Consider the following 21410-nt stretch of genomic DNA (forward strand, 5'->3'; position numbering starts at 1 on the left):
GTTTGGCGACCCTCGTGAAATGGTCGTTCGACCCCAAATGGGGTCCTGACCAACAGGTTGAGAACCACTGTTCTAAAGCCATGGAGCACCAAACCCAGAGCCAAGGCAGAAAAGTCATTTTCTTCTCACTTTACTCCCATTTGCTTCACATATCCCAACTGCCAGACCTGGCTTGGGGGGGGGGGAACCAGAAGTGACTTGATTTCTGCTCCTTACATCAGATCAATAAAAATGATTTAATGGTTGGAAATAGGGGTGATGCAGAAATCTGAACGATCTTCAAGGCCAGGCCATGTGCGTCAACTTGCAGAGGTCACAAAGACATGAATCTGTACCCCCATCTACTTTGAGATTAAAACCAGGTCTAATGGGTGGGTCCCTATGTTTGTTGGGTGGTCTCCTTATGGCCTGCACGGTTGTGACTTCTGCCTCAGGAAAAGCAAACTGAAGCTTGAGGAAATTGGTCACCAACCCAGCAGTGAGTCCAGCAGCTCAAACAGCATGTGGTGGTGGTCTCTGTGTGTAATATAAATGGCAATTCCCAACTCATCCCTGAAGCCCTATCTCCAAACAACCTCCCCCCCCACACACACTTCAGATTTCTTGTTAAAAATGGTATCTTGGGTAACCTAGAGAGCCTTCCAAGAAACAACTGTTGCTCTTCCTTGCTTTGCCCGAGATCAACCACTTCCCTCATGCATCCTGGTCTTGGAGATACATGTTTTTTCATCCATGATCAAATCATGACTGAGCAGAGTTTTATTATGGGCAGACTTGGCATTCATGGCTCTCAATATGGCTGAACAATATGGCTTTGAGAAATGGCCAAACCAGTGGTGAAGACTGACCTCAAATTTCCAATCAAATCCCCCTTTTCTAAAAGCAGCCTGCACCATGCCATTCCCCCATATTTCCCTGTTACCACCATGATTCTCCCTTCCTTCTCTGTCTCGTTTTCCCCTTTCAGCCTCAAACACCCAACAAGGCTATCCCTCTTACTACCCATTCCCCCCAATCCTGTTAACATCCACACCATGTATCCCTTCCCAGTGACTATTTTCTGGTAATCATCTAGGGTAGAATATTTGGCATGCCTTGGAATTTAAATCTCGGTATCATTACTGTCTAAAGGCGGCTAGGCTAGCTGGAGAAGTGAATAAGAGAAGTCATCATAAATGCTATTACATACAAGAATCTTAAATATTCACATGACAAAAAAAAAAAAAAACTTGATTCCCTCCATATGGTTTTAAATTATAAGCCCCATCAGCGCAACTAAGGCATCTGGAAGACAGTGAGCTGGGAATGGGTATTACAAATCAGAAACTTTTTTTTGTTTTTGTTTTTTGGGCTAGACATTCTGCTAGCAAATTTATATCTCTGTGAAGTGCTTGCTTCTAGTACACATTATATCCACTGGTTTTCAACTGTGTCATTCCTGATCCTTCCCTTTTGCCCTCTGTAATATATTGGTGAGACATACAAGGCACTGCTTCCACTACAGAAGCAAGTTTGCTGAAGAGACACTGCAAAGAGGCACAAAATGTGTTCCAGTTCAGACAGATGCCCATCTGAGCTGCACCCGGGTTTTTTTTTTTTTTTTTGCATTGTCATTTCAGTTAAAGCAAATAAACAGAAGCTTGGAGTTATCAAACAGGACTAAACAATGTAAAGGCTGAAGCAAGGTTAAGAGCAAGGTTAACTTTGAGAAAAAAAACAACTGTTTGACAATAGCTTAATTCATAAACTCTCATGTATCTTGACTGCTAGGTCAAGATAAACTTTAAGCTGTTGGCTGCAACAAAAAAAATAGCATAGCATTTAATGTTTGTTTTTTTTAAAGGGTCATTGCTTGTATATTACCAAAAACATATTGGAGAGGATGTGAATTGAACAGAATTATTAGAGTTTCCATTGAGCATGGAGCAGTAGCTGTTACAACTTTTTGTAATACTCTTGAAATCCATTCCGAAGCTTCGGCTGATGCAAAGAGCAGCATCGAGAGCAGTTTTGGGAGCCCCTAGATTGGCCCATATTACACCTCTCTTGCATGAACTTCAATGGCTACTGGTCTGCCTGCAGTTCAAGGTGCTGCTTATGAACTTTAGAGCCCTTAGTGGCATAGGTCCAGGCTACCGTCATTCAATCATTCAACTGCCCTGCTCCAGCCAGTTTCCTGCTTCTGATGACTTTAGATCTTTTTTTATTATTAGTTTTAGCATTATATTTCTCCCAAATTCTGTTTAGTATCTATCTACTTTTTGTTTGCAGATATTTTAATGTGTCAAAAAACAGTTTTCCTGCTGCAGTTCGAGAAGCATTGGTTTCACTCCAATTTCTGCTTTGTCTCTGCTTTTAGGCTCACATATAAACCTAGAGCTAGCTTTCCAAATGGATCCATTTACTCACTGAAACATTGGATTATTAGCAAATGGCAGCTGTCCAGAACAGCATGGCTGATCAGATACACTAATGCTAAGTCCTTGTGTAGCTTGTTCTCTTCCTGCAGAAGTCTTATTCACCTACAGCTGAACAAGAATCCAGTGAGAAATGCAGCATAACATTTACGATTATTGGTACAAGAGATGAAATTTGCAATCTCCTTAATGTGAGTTTTCACAAGTGAACAGAGGTAATAATTAGTAATTTATGTAGATGTTTCAGTCTGTTATGTAGACCAGATTAGCTTTTCCATGTAAGCTTGGGTTGATCTTCTGTTCCTAACATTTATATCCTGCTTTCTTTCTGGAAGTTCAGAGTGGCATACAAAACCCTGGTCCCCATATAAATGTACACCCTGGTGACATCTTTTCACAGACATGAAAAGACATTATCTTTCTCTGGTCTTCAGCTAGAGGCAGATTTAAGTTGTCCTTAGCTGTTCTGGTGACCAAGTATTGTTTTCCCCTTTAAGACAACAAATCCTAAGACACGTACAAGGCATATCTTTTCCTTTTTGAAGTGATGCTATATCTCACTAAATATACTGAAATGTCCTGTTGATGTTACCTAGCTTGATAATGAAATATCTGCAAGAAAACAACAAAGCTCAGAGAGCACCAAGGACCCTGCAATTCAACTCAGAACTACAAATATCCTCTTCTCTTGGTACCTCACTAAATAGATAGCACCATAATATATGGGGGTTCCTTCAGATTTGCATAAGAATGGTAGCGCTCCACTCTTTAGCAAAGGGGCTAATTCTCTGGCAATCTTGCTGTAGTCATGTACAAACCGTTCCCGGACACAAGAACATGACTTCCTGTGGTGCACATTTACATTGACAACCAGTTAATTTAATCAACCATTTATCACTATTACACAATAGCTCTAGACTGCCCTGCTGTGAGCATTTTAACCCTATGGCCCGTATTGGAATAGACTAATGCTGAACGAGAGTGGAATGAAGAGACCAATCCCCTGGTCCCTTTCTTTTCCAAGCAGAACCCAAGATGTTGGTGTTTATTGGTCAGTTCCTTTGTGCCTGATTTTTTTTCCTTTTAACTATTTCCAGCCTGAATTACAACAAAATGAAGGTGAGGAGGAAAGGCACATAGAGAGGAATGTGAGCTTGTCCATAAGTACCTTGCTAGTTTAAGCTAATGGGAAAGATTTCCACCAATTACATACTGCCTATGCATACTTACTTGGACAAATAAGTAGAAGGGAGAGGGAATGGCAATGGGGACAGCACATTTCATCCAGATTCAGTTTTCTGCCAACTAAAGGAGAGCATGTGAAGTTAGATTGCATAAAGACCAGTAATATTATCTTGCAAGTCTTAAATTAGATTTACATTAAGGACTGCCCCCAATTTTCAGCAAGCTTTTTAAACTTGTATCAGCCCATTCCCAGTGCAAGGCTTTGGAGTCACATGACTAGATAATCATAGTTTATGCTTAAGTAGGAATACACCAGATGGCTTCTTTGCTCAACCTGTGTGGCCTGAATACTGCCATTTGTAGGTTAAGGTTTAGCATACCATCTTCATATAGATCTGGCCACTGTTGCCAGAGGAACAAACATAAAGCAGCCCATATGTTGTTTTCTAATTTTGTCTCCTGTAGTTAGTGATGGCAAATGTTGTGGGCAGGTGATGTGCCATGTGTCACGCAAGTCAATAGGGTCTGTTTTTGAGTTCTGCAGATAGGAAAAAAGCCAGTTGTAATATGTTTATAATTCATTGTAAATTATGGGTGATTCAATTCACCCAATTTCCTCCAATAATTGAAAAAAAAATCTTAATATGCAATTGGAGTACTAAACCAGATGAGGTTATTTTGTCATTCAATATCGCGGGGGTCTTCAAATTTGGCCCTTTTATTTTTTATTTATTAAAAAAGTTTTTTATTTATAAAACAGTGAAAACAAAGATGGACATAATGTAACATTCCAGTGTATACATTCCTAACAATTTGTTCCTCATCATACATATAATTCTTAATCTCTATATATACATTTTTCTATACAATACAGTCTCTAATTTGTTTCTCTATATACTAACATACAGATTTATACAGTATATCTCTATCTTAACACTAACTTAAAACCCGAACAGTTCTCCTTGATTCACACCAACAATAGAATTTGTCCCAGATTTCAAAGTAATCTGACTCTGTCTTGTCCTTCATTTCCATTGTGAGCCTATCCATATCAGCACACGATAGGATTTTATATAAAATCTCTTCTTCTGTTGGAATTTCTTTATTCCTCCAGTTTTGTGCATACGAAACCTGGCCCTTTTCTGACTTGTGGACTTCAACTCCCAGAATTCCTCAGCATTCTGGGAGGTGAAGTCCACAAGTCATAAAAGGGCCAAGTTTGAAGATCCCTGCAATATCCCATATTGCTAATTGTTGAATACAACTTTGCTCAGTAGCATGAATGGAACTACAGCTTCTTAATAATAAAACAGCAATCTTAATAAGCATCTCAATTTTTTTCTGGTCAGCATGTTATTAGAGTGTTCTTGATTAATTACACTAAACATAGAAAAAAAAATTGCTACCAAATCTGGAATTTAGAAAGGGGTGTACCATATTAAATAGTTCACGTTTTCCAAACTTGATTTGTATATAGACTGAAACTGGGCACTCACCAGTTCCTGTTCCTGTATACTTCTAATATTTAATCAACCTTTCAATTATTAAAAGAACCATCTTGAAAAAGAGTTAGATAGTTAATAAAGCAACTGAAACATTGATTTCTTTACATTCAGGTTTATGAAGTGCCCTACATCTGTTTCTGGATTACTATTCACTGGAGGTAATGTAAAAGAAAATGATCTCTTATATTCATGAAGTTATATGCCATAGTATATCTGCAAAATTTCTTCATCCCTGCAGGCTACAGTTCCATCTGTCTTGCCAGCAGCAGAAAGTAAGATGCAATTCCTGGGACATTTTCCCTTTTACACTTTTTTCATCACATCTAAAATAATCAGAGATATGGAAACTGCTTTCACAGTAAAGATTTAGACACTGGAATTTCAATTGCTGTGTTTGCAGCGTATGCTACAACTAAGTAACCCTAAAATGAGCAGCCTAGTTCACCTAACATGCAAAGACAATGGCTGACTTCCCGCTGACTTCCCACAATATCAGAAGCCACGAATTGTCTAGCTCCCTTTTAGCCTAGTTGAGCACATCGTGTAAATGTCAGTTCTCTGCAACAGAGATGCAAGATACTTGGAAGGCTGGGGCTTGCACTTAAGGCTCAGCAGAGGGTGGAGAGTATTAAGTATTAAGAAACAGGGTAATAATGCAAAATGGGGGAGGATACAACACTATATCCTTTTAGGATTTTTTTAGATTTTTGAATGGGTAAAGGTTTCCAACTAAGGAAATTAGATCAGGTACCTATAGACAATTTTTATTATGGCAAGATAAATGTCCAAATATCAGAAATGAGGAGGTGATAAGCCGCCTGGGAAAGCCAAGGGAAATCATCAAAACAATTAAAAAACAAAAGTTAGAATATTTCGGACAAGTGATGCGACACCCATAAAAATGTGCCATTTAATCCTCCAGGGAAAGATTGAAGGCAAATGAGGTCCAGGCAGAAGAAGAACATCATGGCTGCTGACAAAAACAGGATCGCCAACATGATCGCCAATGTCCGATAATACTTGAATTACTTATAGGGTAATAAAGTTGGGGTAGAAATAAAAAAAATAAACATATTTTTGTTAAAAAAAACTAGTCCAGTTTTCCATAGCATAGCAATATGGGGGTTGTCTAATGTCCTAATGAAACCAAATAGTAGTAAGTTGAAGAAAACTAATGAATTACTGGGATTGGGCTATAGTTTATCTTGCCGCCTTCTTCTTCTTGTGCCATATCCGTTATCGGACGTTGGTGATCATGTTGGCGATCCTGTTTTTATCAGCAGCCGCACAAAAAAGTGCTGCTGAGTTTTGTCCAAACCAATCTCTTAGATTTTGAAGCCATTGTTTTCCCCATAACCACCACCCTGTGAGTGCAGTTGGGCTGAAAGAGAACAAGTGGCCCAAAGTCACTCAGCTGACTTTTACGCCTAAGGAGGGACTAGAACCCACAGTCTCCTGGTTTCCAGAACAGCACCTTCACTAATACACCAAACTAGCTGTCATGATATAATTCATGATATAGTTATACAGTAATACTATTATAATGAAATGCATGATTGTTCACTTTTGGGGTGTTACTGTTTCTCTGATTTCTTTTGGGGGTTGAAGTGGGCATTTCTAAACTTGCAGAACTCCTGCTGCCTAATAAATTGCAAGTCTCACATCACCATGTGGCATGTTTATGGGTATACAGTGGGTACTCAGCATTCTCTAAAGTAAACTTGAGGCCTCAACTCGAGCGGTGCTTTGATAAGGAAGCTATATATGAAAACTGAAAAATTGTGGAAGGGGAGGAATGCTCAACTCCCAAAAAGGAAACAGATGCAAAAAAAACAAAAAACCTGAACTGGGGAAGGATAGCTTCAAAAAATGGTTTGTCTCTGTATCTCCATTTAATTTTTTCCAGGAGCTAGATGGGAAAAAGAAAGGAGGGAGGTATCTTATTTTTTGTAGCACTATCTTTTCCTTGATTTTCTAGCTGCCTTAACCAAATGTCTAAAGCAAAGTGGAAGGAAAGAGGAGAGCCAGCAGAAAAAGGATGGATTCAGTTAGTTAGACTCCTTTTGAACAACCAAGTGATTATCCTCAATGAACCCGTTGAACTGTTAGCATTCCCTTTGGTGGGTCAATGAGGGGGGGGGATACAGAAAAAAAAAACACCCCACCAGTTGGCAGCTGGTTCTCTACCTTGGTCACATTTGCTTTCTAGGACAACCAAGCAAAATAAAAATTATAGCCCCCCCCAAAAAAGGTGGAGGAGGAAACAGCCTGTTTATGTGGGGGAAGTGACTAAGTCATCACTCAAAGCAGCTAGAAATCATGGAAGAAACAACCCACAACACTATGATTGCTAGATTGAAGAGTGTCCTGGGGTTCAGAACAGGAGTCCCATACAAGCGAAAAGGTTGCTCTACAGGTATGTTTTCTCTCGAGTAGAAACTGAGTTGTTTAATTTGCAGAAGTAGCTCAGCTTCTAAGACCATTATGACTTTCATGATATTGAGGGTTGTGCTAGGACAGGGGTAGGCAACCCAAAACACTTAAAGAGCCACTTGGACCCGTTTCCCACCAAAAACAAAACACTGGGAGCCGCAAAACCCTTTTGATATCTAAAATGAAGATAACACTGCATATATCCTTTTTTACCTTTATTATAGGTGTGTGTTTGTGTGTGTGTGTGTACACACACACACACACACAGGTAAAAAAAGGATATATGCAATCTTCATTTTAGATGTCAAAAGGGTCTCTCTCTCTCCCTCCCTATCTGCCCTTGATCTGCCACTCCTCTTCTCCCGTTTTTTCTCTCTCTCTCTCCCCCTTTCTCTTTCTCCCCCCCCCTCTCCTATCTGTTACTCACCTGGCAAGCTTCAAGCTGTTGTCCAGCAAGCTTAGGGGTAAGCAACCTCGTCTCTTTTATGACTCATGGACTTCAACTCCCAGAATTCCTGAGTTAGCCTTGCTGGGCTAGCTAGCTCTCTCCTGCCCTTCCTGCTTCCTGCAGAGATGCAGCAAAGGGAGGAGCTCCACCCAGTAAGCTTTTCAGCTCCTCGGAGAACACTGTGAGTGCACTCTCTTTTACACATACACACAGACACACACAGAGAGAGAGAGGCAGGGAAGCGCAATTGCCTCTCTCTGTCTCTGTCTCTCTCTGCAAAGGCAGAGGAGGCTGGGAGCCACAGGGGAAGGCTCAAAGAGCCACATGCGGCTCCGGAGCCGCAGGTTGCCAACCTATGTGCTAGGGCAATGTCTTAAGTCATATCAGCACAATTCTTGCACATGGAAAAACTTCTGTCCAATTTGTGGAGATTCCCAGTATCCAACTAGCATAATAGAGTAATAGAGAAAGCATAGATTTTAGGGAATACCAGAAAAGGAAGTTAATTTTCACACAATTTTGACATGCTGCAAGCTACATGGATTATTAGGGATTATTTCTTGGGTAAACTGGACTTGGAAAGCAGAAAAGGTCCCAAATGCAGGAGATCCTGCTCTGTCAGCAAAGTAAGATGCGTATTGTTATATAAACAATCTCCCTCATGACAACTATTAAATTAAGAGCACGAGTTGTCTGAATTCACCATTGATATGAATATTGATATGAAATTACAATATTAGGACTTGTTGCAGAGGGATCCAGGTTAGCTCTGAAAGACCCTAGGTTCAGTGCACACATTCTCCTCCCAAAGCTGTTAGGATGAATGCATGAAGGTGAAACAGCTGAGCATTGGCAGCAGGAAAAGTTTGACATCAGCTCATCACTCCCCAAGTTATTCATTACTCTGTTGACTGGTTTCTAGGCAACCCTGAGAAAGGGATACTGAGCTCCATTTTTTATAAGCTGGCCAGCTGCTAAGCCCCATTCTCCCATTAAAGATTTAATGGGCAGTATATTCTGGAGCTAGCTAATGCAGATTTCCTGTCATTTACTTGGTAACAGATACCCCCCCCCCTTTAACTTTCTTAAAAAGAATGATGAAAGGAGGCCAGCAAGAGTAGACATCTTCATCCCTGCTTTGAAATATAAGTATGGCAGCTTGTTCATGTGACTTTAAAAATGCATAGCCACACCTCAGCCCAGCCTGTTTTGCTGCTGAGACCCAATAAAATACCAAATCTAACCAACAAAATTTAGGAGCAAGTAATAGAAAGCTATTTATGCTTTAAATTCTGAGTTGTTTATAAAGTGAAGGCAGGAGTTCCACAGCCTAGTTCCAAAGCACGCTTTGCAGCTCCTCATATCTGGTACCTAGATGAAAAAAAGAGTCACTCAGAACATTATCTTCAACACAATAACTTTTGCAGAATTTTAGGAGCAGCTCAAGGAGCCCCAGAAGCATAGTCAGTCTTAAATTCTGCACAGGAAATCTGTAGGAAGAAGATATTAAAGTTGGCAATGAAATTTTATAAGGTCATCCTTATAGGTTTGATATAAGTTGGGTGGCTACATAAAATAAAATTCACAGCTGAAGCCACATTTGGAATTAGAAACCTATGGTCTGCAACTTGTTTGCTTATAATTCTCTCATGAAAATTAAACTTAGTTTCCTGGAATGCAGAGGAACAAGCCCCTACTAATAATTCAAGATATACTACATATTGGGAGAGCACAATCTGTAGTCCTACTGTCAAATATCCCTTGCTAGTGATATACGTTTTCTGACAAAAGCCCTCTAACCATACCGATATCTGTTCAATACAAGATTAGAAAAAAATTTCTTAAAAGGCATATGCATCAGATGAGGTTTAACTCAAGAAAGTTTATACCTTTTGATTTTTGTTTGAAAAAGTGCCACTTAAGTATTTTGCTTACTAACTTGACTCTTATGTCCACTTTGTCTATAAATCTATATTTTTCCTACTTAGCTGAAGAATATACCCGTTGCATGTATAAGATCCTAGTCAACTCTTGGCATCTAGAACTTGATAAACTGCATGGAACCTGGAAGATAGTTACCTGGATTTCACATTATGGACATGTCTATGGAGATTCTCAGAGCTGAAGAAGCTTCTTGGATGAGAAGCGAAACGTCTTCAAAGAAAAACAAGAAAGTCTAGTTGCCTCATGAAAAAGCATCTTTGGGACACATTATGGAAACGCAAGGCTCAAAGTCTAGCCTAGTATGGGACACTAAAGGAAAAAGACATTTTTAAAGATTGGCAATATGGGATCCATCAAAGATATTCCAGAGCAACAATTTATTGCAGCTAAACAATGTATATTATGCTAAACAATGTATATTATGCTTACTTACATATCAGGTAATATTAGAGCCTTGAAGCATTGTATCTCACCTCCACCTATGTAGATTCATTTTGAAAGTCCTAAATCAGCTGGAACAGATTTAGCCAACTTTCTCTGCATTTTAAAAGCAGTACCTGATCTCAATTGCTCTGCCAAATGCCTTTTCTGGAAGGAGGCAGTTTCCTGCCTAGTTATCATTATTAGTAAAGTGCTCAACTCCTGGCAATTGTATGAACAAACTCAGTCTGAGAAGGGTGCTTTGTTTTGTTTTTATTCATTTAGCTGTTTGTATGGTGCTTTAATCTTGGAATCACTTATCAATGTAAAATTGCTGGATAATCAGCCAGAGAAGCACTTTAGAACTTGTAAAGGCCTTTTTGGAAATTTGAAGGTAAAAGTTCTCTAAGGATGGTTATGTTAAAAGTGAATTGGCACATAAATCTTCATGTCATAAAAATAACCCTGTGAAGAGTAATAAATTAGAAAAGGGCTTTATCCAGTGGTGGGATTCAGCCAGTTTGCATCAGTCCGGCAGAACCGGTAGCTAATTTTTTGTTGCCCAGGCCCAGAATAGACTTCTGGAAGCGGCATCCACACAAAGAACCGGGTGTTCACGTATTTGAATCCCACCACTGGCTTTATCCAATCTGGGACCTGTTAGTCCCAAGTAAGTGATACAGGTCAGTGAAAAAGCATGCTCTGAATTCGAAGGGATTTATCTGTGGCATCTCTGAGTAGGGCTAGAGAATCACTGTCAACACAAATATTTTGCTAATGGGCCTAATAGCCCAACTTCTTAGCGTCTTCCTCTTATATAAAAGGTGTTTCATTGTTAGAGAACATACCCATATACCATATCTTGACTCTGCCTTCTAAAGTATCTTACCGGCTCAAGGTTGACTCAGCCTTCCATCCTTCCGGGGTAGGTAAAATGAGGACCCAGATTGTTGGGGGCAATGTAAATATATATATACATTTCTTACTGGTGTACACCGCTTAGAGAGTGCTCGCACTTAAAGCGGTATATAAGTCTCATAAATAAATAAATAAAGTACAGGAATCTATGTTTATTTCATAAGATGCAGAATAGCCATTAGCAGCAGCTGCTTTGGAGACTAGACTTCAGCATACAGGAAGTTCCCAGGTTAAGAATATCCAATTTAAGGACAACCCCTAAATACAATTGGGCTGCCTATAAGTGGCAGATGGAGTTCTGTTTGCTAACAAACCATTGAAGCTGTGTAGTCCTTTCAGGAAATGCTGAAACGACGTTTTTAATTGTACAGATGGCTTTCAGTGGTTTCTGAAAGTACTGTGGCTTCAGCAGCAAGTCAGCTCAAGAACACTGTTGGCCATTTTTAGTAATAGGCAGTGTTTGTAAACTTTGAGTTCCAACTTACATGCAAATTTGAGTTAAATATATAATTCAGAAAGGAACTAGTCCTTAACTAGGAGACTGCTTGCATTCTATTAACCTAATGCCATCCCTGCATCCAACATGCATTACCACTCAAGACTGAATTTATTTCTGTCAATTGCACCCAAATACAATATATATATGGAAGGAGTGAAAGCCTCGACTTTGCCTCTTTCTCGCCAAATCTGTTTCAGAGATTCACAACCTTCCAGAGAAAATACAAATACCACCCAATGGAATATGGTGTGTGTGTATCTAATACATTTGGGTGGATATTGTATCCCAAGAAAGAGTATTGACAGGCTTTCCCATACCAACAACAAACCTAAACAAGTGAATGTATGTTTCCAGGCTTCCACTGCAAATCAGATTTCTATTAATGTAAAATGAAGAACACATACTGTAATTGTAGTCAATGCATTTTAAAGAAATGATTCCAATTTTATCTTTCTAAAATCCACCAGCATTACTTGCCCCAGGTTTGAAAATGCCAGTGACGCTGGAATGCAAGTTAGCGAGAATTAAAATAACCAATTATTTTAAAAGTAGCTGTTTCAGATAACTATCAACAAGGAAGTCTATCAATTTTTGCATAAAATATGTTTGATGTAGACTTAAAAGTAATAGATTTAATAAGATGTTCCTTGTTTTTTGAAAGCAGTAGAATAAACCATTAGGTTCTATAATTATCTGTACAAACTGGTAAAACAAATGGAACACAGCAGTACAGGTTCTTCAAAGAACACCTAGAGATGCCACCTTTTTGTTAAAGCCTTTTACAATCCTGCAAAATTTTATAGGTAATCTTTCATCACCCTGATTTCAGTGAACATAGAAGTATGATACTTTTCCAAGCAGTATAATACATAGTTTGCACAAACACACTTTGTCTAAATATACTTACTTTAAATCTCTCTGCGATCACTGGTAATCAAGAATCATATTATTATTGTTAGAAATTAACTTATTTTTAGGTGTACTGTTTCTCTATCTCTAATCCTTAACATGATCACATAAACATACTTCAAATAAATTTGCAATAGCATTGTGCAGCCCCAGAGCAGGCAAATTTACAAATTAAACACATTAGGATAGTGAACTGATCAATAACACTTTACTGAAGCCTATGATTTCTACATTCTTTTTACTTAGGATATTATACATTATCACATGCTTACTTTTAAATCAGTTTTCTTCAGAAATGATAGAAAGCTCACTAGCTCAGTGTACCTGAACAAACATAATCTAAGCCCATACAATAGTATACTCTTTAAGAATGAAAAAATATTATTTCTAGAGAGGAATTATATTAGGGTTGAAGTTATAAACAGATCCTTCCGAAGTAATTTTTGCAGCTGTTCTGCAATTGAGCTCTTGCTATGGCATTGCTACTTACCTTTTCAAGAATCATTTTCCTCAGCAGTGGATGCTGAAATTTCAAGCACTACTGGCAAAGCAATCAGAATCCAGCATTTTGATACTGGTCAGATGTAGCTTTCTATAGTCTGTTAACCGTTAAACATTCTTAACATTTACTAGAACGATACATTAGTAAATAAGGAGTAGTAATACAGTAACAGTAGTGAATCTGGGATGTGAAGTTTTTATTTAAAATTTTCCAATCTCAGCAAAAGCAGTTGTAGAATCGGTTGCGTGTAATACTTATTTCAGGTAGAAGTAAATCATTTCCACATTTTTAAAAAGCCTGGATGAATTCTAATAGTTTTACTTTTCTACTTTCAACAATTCTCCAGACCATTAACTATTTTGCAGATGTTACACTCAAGCCAAATTTTGCTTTGTAAAGAGATGGTTATATCTTTATAAACGTTAACTCTGGAACACAAATTTTTAGCCGCCCAGAATTACCCTGTGGTAACATTGGCGGCCAATAAATTTTATAAATAAATAAATGTCCTCCAAAAACATGAAACCTCCATGAGACAAGTTGATCGACAGATAGCTAATTAAGAGTTAGTATACAAAAGAAAAGAAAAATATTTTTTTCTGTTGATAGGCTTTTATTTTGTATATATATTTTCTCTTGACAAGTATGTGCTGCACAATCTCTTGTGTTTTGAGACTCTTGAGACTGGACACTTCACTTATCTGATACTTTAATCCAGGATTTATATCCAATATTGGGAAAAAATTTGTTTTATTCTCACGAAGATTTTATTTTTCTAGTCCTATGATTATTCTTCACTATGTTCTATGGCCCAAGGCCTAATCCAACTGATTGGATTTCAAGTACAAGTTCTTGACGTAAGAAATATGAGTTAATCTTGCATCGACCAAACATACCCCTCTAAATTCAATCTTGAATACCGATACAATTTTTCTGGAGACCGGGGGATCCATAAAATGCAGGGGAGAGCAAAGGGAAATTCTGCTGCATGAAAAATGTACTCGGCCGATTTCTAGTATGTAACTGTAACTAAAACCCAACCAATATTTTGAATGTTAATCTTTACATTCAGTACTTACTGGTCATGATTAAAGACAACTTGATAGCAATTAGAGAACCAGCATTAGGTCTCTGAATCAAGTTTTATTAGCATATTTAACTGTTTGGTATATTCAGCAAAAGGAAAAAAAGCAAAGCAACATTAAGTCAATTAAATCAACCATGCCTTTCAAATATTAATCTTTAACTATTATTATAAGACTAGACCTTATTATTCCTGATATTGAGAAGGAATGACTAAGAAATAGCCTACCAAAAAATCAGCAGATATTGTTCCCCCCCCCATCATTCTCTTGTAACTATTGTTTTGGTCAATATAATTTAAAAGTTCCTTAATAATATCAAACTATTAATCCATCTGATCATTTTCAAGTTCGGAATTCATCAGTGCAAAATCCACAAGTAGGTAGAATTTTGTTTAGTTATGTGTGCATTTTGCTATTTGCTGTTTCATGCTGTATTGACAGTGAATGTTTATACAGCATCTTAATAACCTAAGTATATTCTCCCTGAAAGGAACTTAGTTACTATAAAAATGTGAAGTTGTTTTTACCTAGCTAGATATATTTACATGTGCCTCATCTTCCATTAGTAGGACTTAAATACATATATAAGCAACTTATTATTTCCATCCTTCACCATCATTTGTACAGTTTCAGTTGTTAAAGAAAATGAAACTTACATTCATAAGAATTATAAAACCTGAATGAGTTTTGGGAAATTTCTAAGACCCAGTATAGTTTGTTTCCAAGAAAGAAAAAAATACCTGAGCATAACTGCACAAAGCATATCCAAATAGTCCTTATTTGCACACTGTATCTTAATGTCCTTCAAGTATCCATGCTCGAATGACAATACTATAAAATATAAGTATTCACTTTGTGGAAAAGGGGTTGTTTAAGAGAACTTCAATGTCTCATTAAAATATGAACTGGGACATAACCTGATAAACACAGAAGAGGTCTGCAAGTCATAAAAAACCATGTACACAATAGGCATCTGGCAGCATTTTCAGACAACTTTTAAAATTTATTCTGACATGCTATAAAGGAATAAGTTACACTGTTATATGAATCACCAGCAGTAAGAATATTTTTCAGCTGGATTGGAGTGAAAAGATAGCCTAAGGCAGTAACCAGTAACCAATGTGAGAGGCTGCCTGAGACCAAGAGTAAACTTGTCATATTTGTGTCACAGGAACTCAAAAGAAAATTCTTCCTTTTTAATACCCTTCATACACTTTCATTTTAAATCTGCAAAAATAAACAGTCTAGCTAATGCAAAGTTATGGCAGGATTTGTAAGCTGTTGCAATGGGTCTGAAAAGATTCCTTTATTTTCATCTGATCTCGTTACAGCAGACTGGGTATCAATGCAACAGATTATAAAAATGCAAGAGTGCCCCTCCCCTTCAGGAAAACAAATACAAAATTTATTTAAAAACAAAAGTGAGGAAGAGTTACAACACTAGATCTAAAATGATTAAGAAACAGGACTGTTGCTTTAACAAATGGTATTGTAACTGCGATTTTTTTAAAAAAGGTGGTGTCTAATTTAGTTTGCAAATTATCAAGGCAAATTAAAAAAAAATCCTTATAGGAACAGTTTAGTTTTTAATGAACTTGTAAACAAAAATGTTCCCATTTCAAAATAAAAACAAAACCCCAGATCTAGATGTTTACAGTGATTACATTTATCTAAGCAACTTTTACATACAGTTTCAGTTGGAAGATGTTAACTAAATTTGTGACAAATATGCTGTTTCTCCTTTTATACCAATAACATTATAGAGTTAATGCAAAGTCCTAAAGATAATCTAGTAGTCGCTAAATTTCTCTTAAGTCTTCACTTTAGATGCTGTTATTTCTATGCACAGGTAAAAGCAGGCAGAGTCTTTCATATGCTTAAAACTGGAATCTTTGGTTACTACCATAATAGCTGGCTTGTTACATCACTCAAGTTACCAGCAATTTTAAGAATGTTTTAAGTGTACAACTTTCAGAACCAGGGAGGAATACCCAAAAGGAGTGCACAATTGTGAGCATTTACAATTATCGCAACTGTTCTGAAGACTTGTTCATGCCATTCTTCCAAAATAATGAGATCTCATAAGCAGTGTAGTTCAAAGTAAAAAGGTTACAAAAATTGGCATATGCACAATTCTCTCCACCACTTGTGTGTCAACCACTCGGTTAATTTTTCCACTTGAAAAAATGCAATAGAAAACTGGACACCATGTTCAACTATCTCAGTAATATTCACAATTACAGCTGCTACAACTCAGAGATGCAGCATCAATGGTGCTGCCCAGAGCCAGTTTATACCGAAAGCAAGTTCTTTACATCAAGTAGATGGTTGCCCACAACCACTGGTATGTGTATTTATGAACTAAGATTTCTAGGATTTGGGAGGTGATACATCCTGCTCCATTCAGCTCTGCCTCATCTGTTCTCTTCTTCATGCTCAAAAACCTGGAAAACAAACAAAACACTTTGATATTTGGAAATAGCCAACCAATTGAGTGGAAAATCTTTAAAAAGAGTATTGTGATTTCATTAGGAAAAAAAAAACCCACTATTTTTCAAAGTTACGCTGATCTTTCACTTGATAAGAGCTTTACTCAGTTACTGATAATAGTGCCCCCAAGTCCCATTTATGCACCAAGAGAAAAACATGCAAGAACACTACTTTTCAGAGAAAACCACAACCAACCACCAGCTTTTTTGACGTCAACACTCTTAATTCGCCAGCAGTATCAAATGCCATGGAAGATCAATTATGCTCAGGCTGCCAATCATTAAGTATTTTTAGTTGAAGATCCTTTTGACTTAAATAAATTTAAACAATTTTGCATATTGCCAGTTTCAAATACTGCATCCCAAACTGATCAAGTTATGATTTAAATATTTAAAAAGATTTTTCACATGTCTCCTATGTGTACAGAAGACAATCATATTCCTAATACATTTTACTAAAAGGCTTTTTAAATGAACTATTTCAGATGCACTACATAATGTACATCAGAAAAGCGATAAACTAAACCAGCTTGCACCACATATTAGTTCTATCATCTGAAGTTGCCCTCATGAAATAAATTAACATTTACATCCCAAAATCAAATATATGTAAGTTGATAATGTAAGACTAAGATTCACAGATAACAGTATAACGTTGCCCCGTAGGCTGTTTGTTTGTATGTATGTTTATTTTCAATATACATTGTGCGTACATGGAAATGGCTACATCTTCTGTATATTCAAAATTGTAAAAGCACAGTACTTGTCTTTCCAAATTGGCACATATACAGTAGGAGATAGACCACACACAATTTTCCTTCTTTAAATTCTTTTTAAGTTTTATGATCTCTATTTATTTGTACAACTCAAAGCTGTATACATAATAGGTTGTGTTGAAAGACTGTGATTGGCTGAAAAGTTGCCCAACTGATTTATCTTCTTAGCAGTCAGTATTAAAATAACCTGGTTACAGTTTAGAGTGAACAATGGCTTATTTTTCTGTCTACTCATTTATAGCATTATCCAGCTATTCTTAGCAAGAAAATGATGACAATTTTGCTAGCTACAGAAATTCTGTTTGAGTAACAACTCATATTAGTAGAATACAATTCCTCATCTAGTACATGATTCAATTATATTTTAAGTTGTGTATAATTGAGGTGAGTTACCTCATCTGCTTAATTAGTTCCAAAATAACAGCCTTAATAATCTTTTAAACAAATCCCATTACCATTTACTGCTGTTGCTTAAAAATTACAAGAATGTTACTGTTACACGGTTCAAGGCACTATATCAGACAAATTAACATAAAATTAGCCAAATTTATTATAACTGTTTCAAATTTTTAAGAAAGAATGAAGTCTTTCAAAATATCAAATGCTAGGAAAATCAATTCTGTTAAGGCTGCCAAGAGTAATATGTAACCACATTCTCTGCAAGTATATAATTTGTTACTTTCCACCCAAAAGCCTCCAATCAACATTTGGACTGCACTGCTGTGATTACTACAGGAAATCTTTCATTTCTTCTATTGAAGGAGAAATCTTAAAATCATGAATAATGCAGTTCAAGAAAGAAATGGAAAGGTAGGAAAGGTTAAGAAAATTATATGGAGAAAAAGGTTACTTTTGCTTCCAGATTATGGTGTAAAATGGTTGCAGTATCTTTTGTTAAAGAGTTGCAACCTCAATGGCTAAAGCAGCAGGCGTGGATGAAAGTATCTTTGGACCTTTCACCGGAATTATGGGAGCAAGTCATTATATTTATATCTTCCACTCTACAATGTTGCCTTGGACGAATATGTCTGAAAAATACATTAGTTTTTCCCCATCCTTTCAAAATGGTATAGTTACCCTTTTCTATGTAACACGAACAGACATTCAACTAAAACTGACATCTCTTCTTCCCTATGTCTATTAAACTGAACGTTTATTGACAGGCCTGGCAAAAAGTGTTTAATAAAGAAATGTTAGATGATACTTTTAAGAGTAAATTTTAAATAATGTTCTGCTTTATAATGCATATCAGGATTATGAAGGCTTTGAAAAAGACAAGGAAGAAGCTTGTTTTTTTCAGACTCGTGCAGAAATAAGTTACCGGACTGTCTCTAAGAAAAGGTATTTTTATCAGCTCTTACCTCAAGTAGAATCCTCTTTATAATTGGAGGATTTAATTTAATTTTATCTGTACAATTTAGAGGTTGACTTTGGGGAACTTTTTAAAAAGAAGAAAAAGTATAAAAAAGAGAAGAAAAAGTATAAAAAAGACAAAGAGAAAATAATGAGTGGCCTCAGAGTAAATTTTTAAGCACCGCGCCCATCCAACCCATCTGATCACATCGACTGAGAAGTATTTGTAATAGAGACTTCATACCAGCCCAGGATTCTCTACCCACAAACACAGATATGAGTTAGACATTTTCCAATAACTTAAGCTGGTTATCACAGATAGAAAAAAATAAACATAAGCACTGTATCTAGGATACCAATGTCCCAGAAAAAAACCATGTTTGGAAAATCAGGTATGGATAGATTTCCATGACCATTTTGCCCAGCTACACTCAGGCAGCTACGTTGTGTACTGAGCCAAAATGAATACTAGAAAAATAAAAAAAAATCAATTACATCCTTCTCCAAAACTATACATGCTGCTTCATCTAGTAAATACCTATTGCACTAGTGTTTTAGAGAAAAGAATCCTGTGATCAGGATTATTAGTTGCAAATTCAATAAAGGGTGATAAAAGTCTTACTTAACCATTCCCTATAGCAGATAAATAATCAAGGTGCTTAAAGCCAAGTCGCAAAGCAGTACAGAATGCACAATCATAATGCTACAACTGGTAATGCCTTACAAAACATTCACATCAGAATAAAGTTAACATCTCGATTTTTCTAACTATGTTCATATCGATTTCCATTTGAATGCAGTTTTCTAAAAAAAAAAAAAGTGACATTTTGCAGATTGGCAACTAAAATTAACTTTCATTAGTTATCGGACTTCAGCCTTTGGAGTTTTTCTGGTTGCATAGTTTATTTAATAGGTAAATCTGCATTCAATCAACTACAGGTAGTCTTCAATTTACAACAGTTCATTTAGTGACTGTTCAAAGTTACAACGCCACTGAAAAAAGCGACTTATTTTTCACCCTTACAACCATTGCAGCATCCCCATGATCGCGTGATCAGAATTCATATGCTTGGTAACTGGCATGTGTTTATGAAAAAAATGGCTGATGACTGTTTTGCACACTTAGGACCTTTGCAGCATCCCCAGTCACGTGATCAAAATTCAGATACTTGGCAATTGACTCATATTTGTGACAGTTGTTTTCCTGACGTCACGTGATCACCTTTTGCGACCTTCTGACAAGAAAAGTCAATGGGGAAGCCAGATTCACTTACCAATTGTGGTGATTCACTTAATAACTGTGGCAAGAAAGGTTGTAAAATGGGGCAAATTTCATTAACTGTCTCGCTCAGCAACAGAAATTTAGGGCTCAATTGTGGTTGTAACTTGAGGACTGCCTGAAACATCCAGGTATACCATATGTATAGAGATACTATAAAGAAAATTAAGGCTTTTAGATTAACTATTTCAAGTGGTCTATAATATTACAGTGTTGTTCCAACATTTTTAGTTAGCAATTCTCATTCATACAGTGTACAGCTTTTTTCGCCTCCCAACTGATTTCTGATCCTTGAACAATTTCTAAATGAGCAAAAAGCCTGAATTACCCATTGAAGTAGCATTTGTAAATTAATGTTTCGTATTTAGAAAGCTTTTAATATAATTCTGTTCTATTATTCCTATTATCAGAATTCCTTTATGTTGTACTGTCATATTAACCTGTCCTAGTTCAAAATTCCATTGGGGTTTTCTTTGTGCCTCTGCCAATAACAAAAGTCTAGATGTGTGCATAACATTAAACAAGAAGAAATATAATTTGTCCTTCCTTTTAACATATAGATATCAAGCAACACAATCTACTGAAACACCCATATTTTCTGGTGCATTACTGGCATTTTGTTCACCAAAACAAACCAAAAATGGCATTAAAAAAACCCCAGTATGAACTGGGATGTATAAAAAATGGATTGATACAGTTTGAGTTGTATAATATATAACTTAATATAAGTCTCAAAATGCTGAGGTTCAGAGTCTTTCAGAACGCCAGCCTCACTAGCATTTCCCTCTTTGGAAGAGAAAACACTAGTGAACGCCATCATGCTTACGATGGCTTGGAACAGGGGTCACCAACCCCCAGTCTGTGGACCAGTACCGCAGCATGCCAGCAACTGATCTGCACAGACAAGCAAAGCCCCATCCATGGGATGCAGGCAGCACACAAAACCACACCCCTTCCGGTCCGCGGAAAAACCTCTGTCCACAGAACCAGTCCCTGGTGCCCAGAAGGTTGGGGACCTCTGGCTTGGAAGACTCCTTCTCCAAATTGCACAATTTGGAGAATGAACCTTCTGAATCATGAGAATAGGACCCATGTACAGAATGAAGTGAGGTGAGAGAGAAATGGACTCAGAGGGGTTGGTACAGGGGGAGGATCCACTGTGGTGGGCCTAGCCGATCAATGCTTTCAGTCTTGCATGGGGGGGGAGGGGACACCGGACCTCCTGCATTCCCTGAGGCAGTAAAATGA

At 37.2% G+C, this 21410-nt stretch overlaps 1 protein-coding gene across 2 annotated transcripts in view; it reads right to left on the reverse strand.

The window, feature by feature from the left end:
- Positions 1-15244: 15244 nt before the first annotated feature.
- The window catches only part of CSNK1A1 (casein kinase 1 alpha 1), a 37717-nt gene continuing 31551 nt past the window's right edge, over positions 15245-21410 (reverse strand). For both annotated transcript variants that reach the window (XM_039352721.1, XM_039352703.1), the window contains exon 11: positions 15245-16709. In XM_039352721.1, coding sequence (XP_039208655.1) covers positions 16702-16709 — 8 coding nt within the window. In that variant the 3' untranslated portion in view covers positions 15245-16701. The remainder of the gene's footprint in view (positions 16710-21410) is intronic.

This window comes from Crotalus tigris, unplaced genomic scaffold (genome assembly GCF_016545835.1).
Source record: "Crotalus tigris isolate CLP2741 ecotype Arizona unplaced genomic scaffold, ASM1654583v1 scf7180000017568.12009008, whole genome shotgun sequence".
NCBI classification, from domain to species: Eukaryota; Metazoa; Chordata; class Lepidosauria; order Squamata; family Viperidae; genus Crotalus; species Crotalus tigris.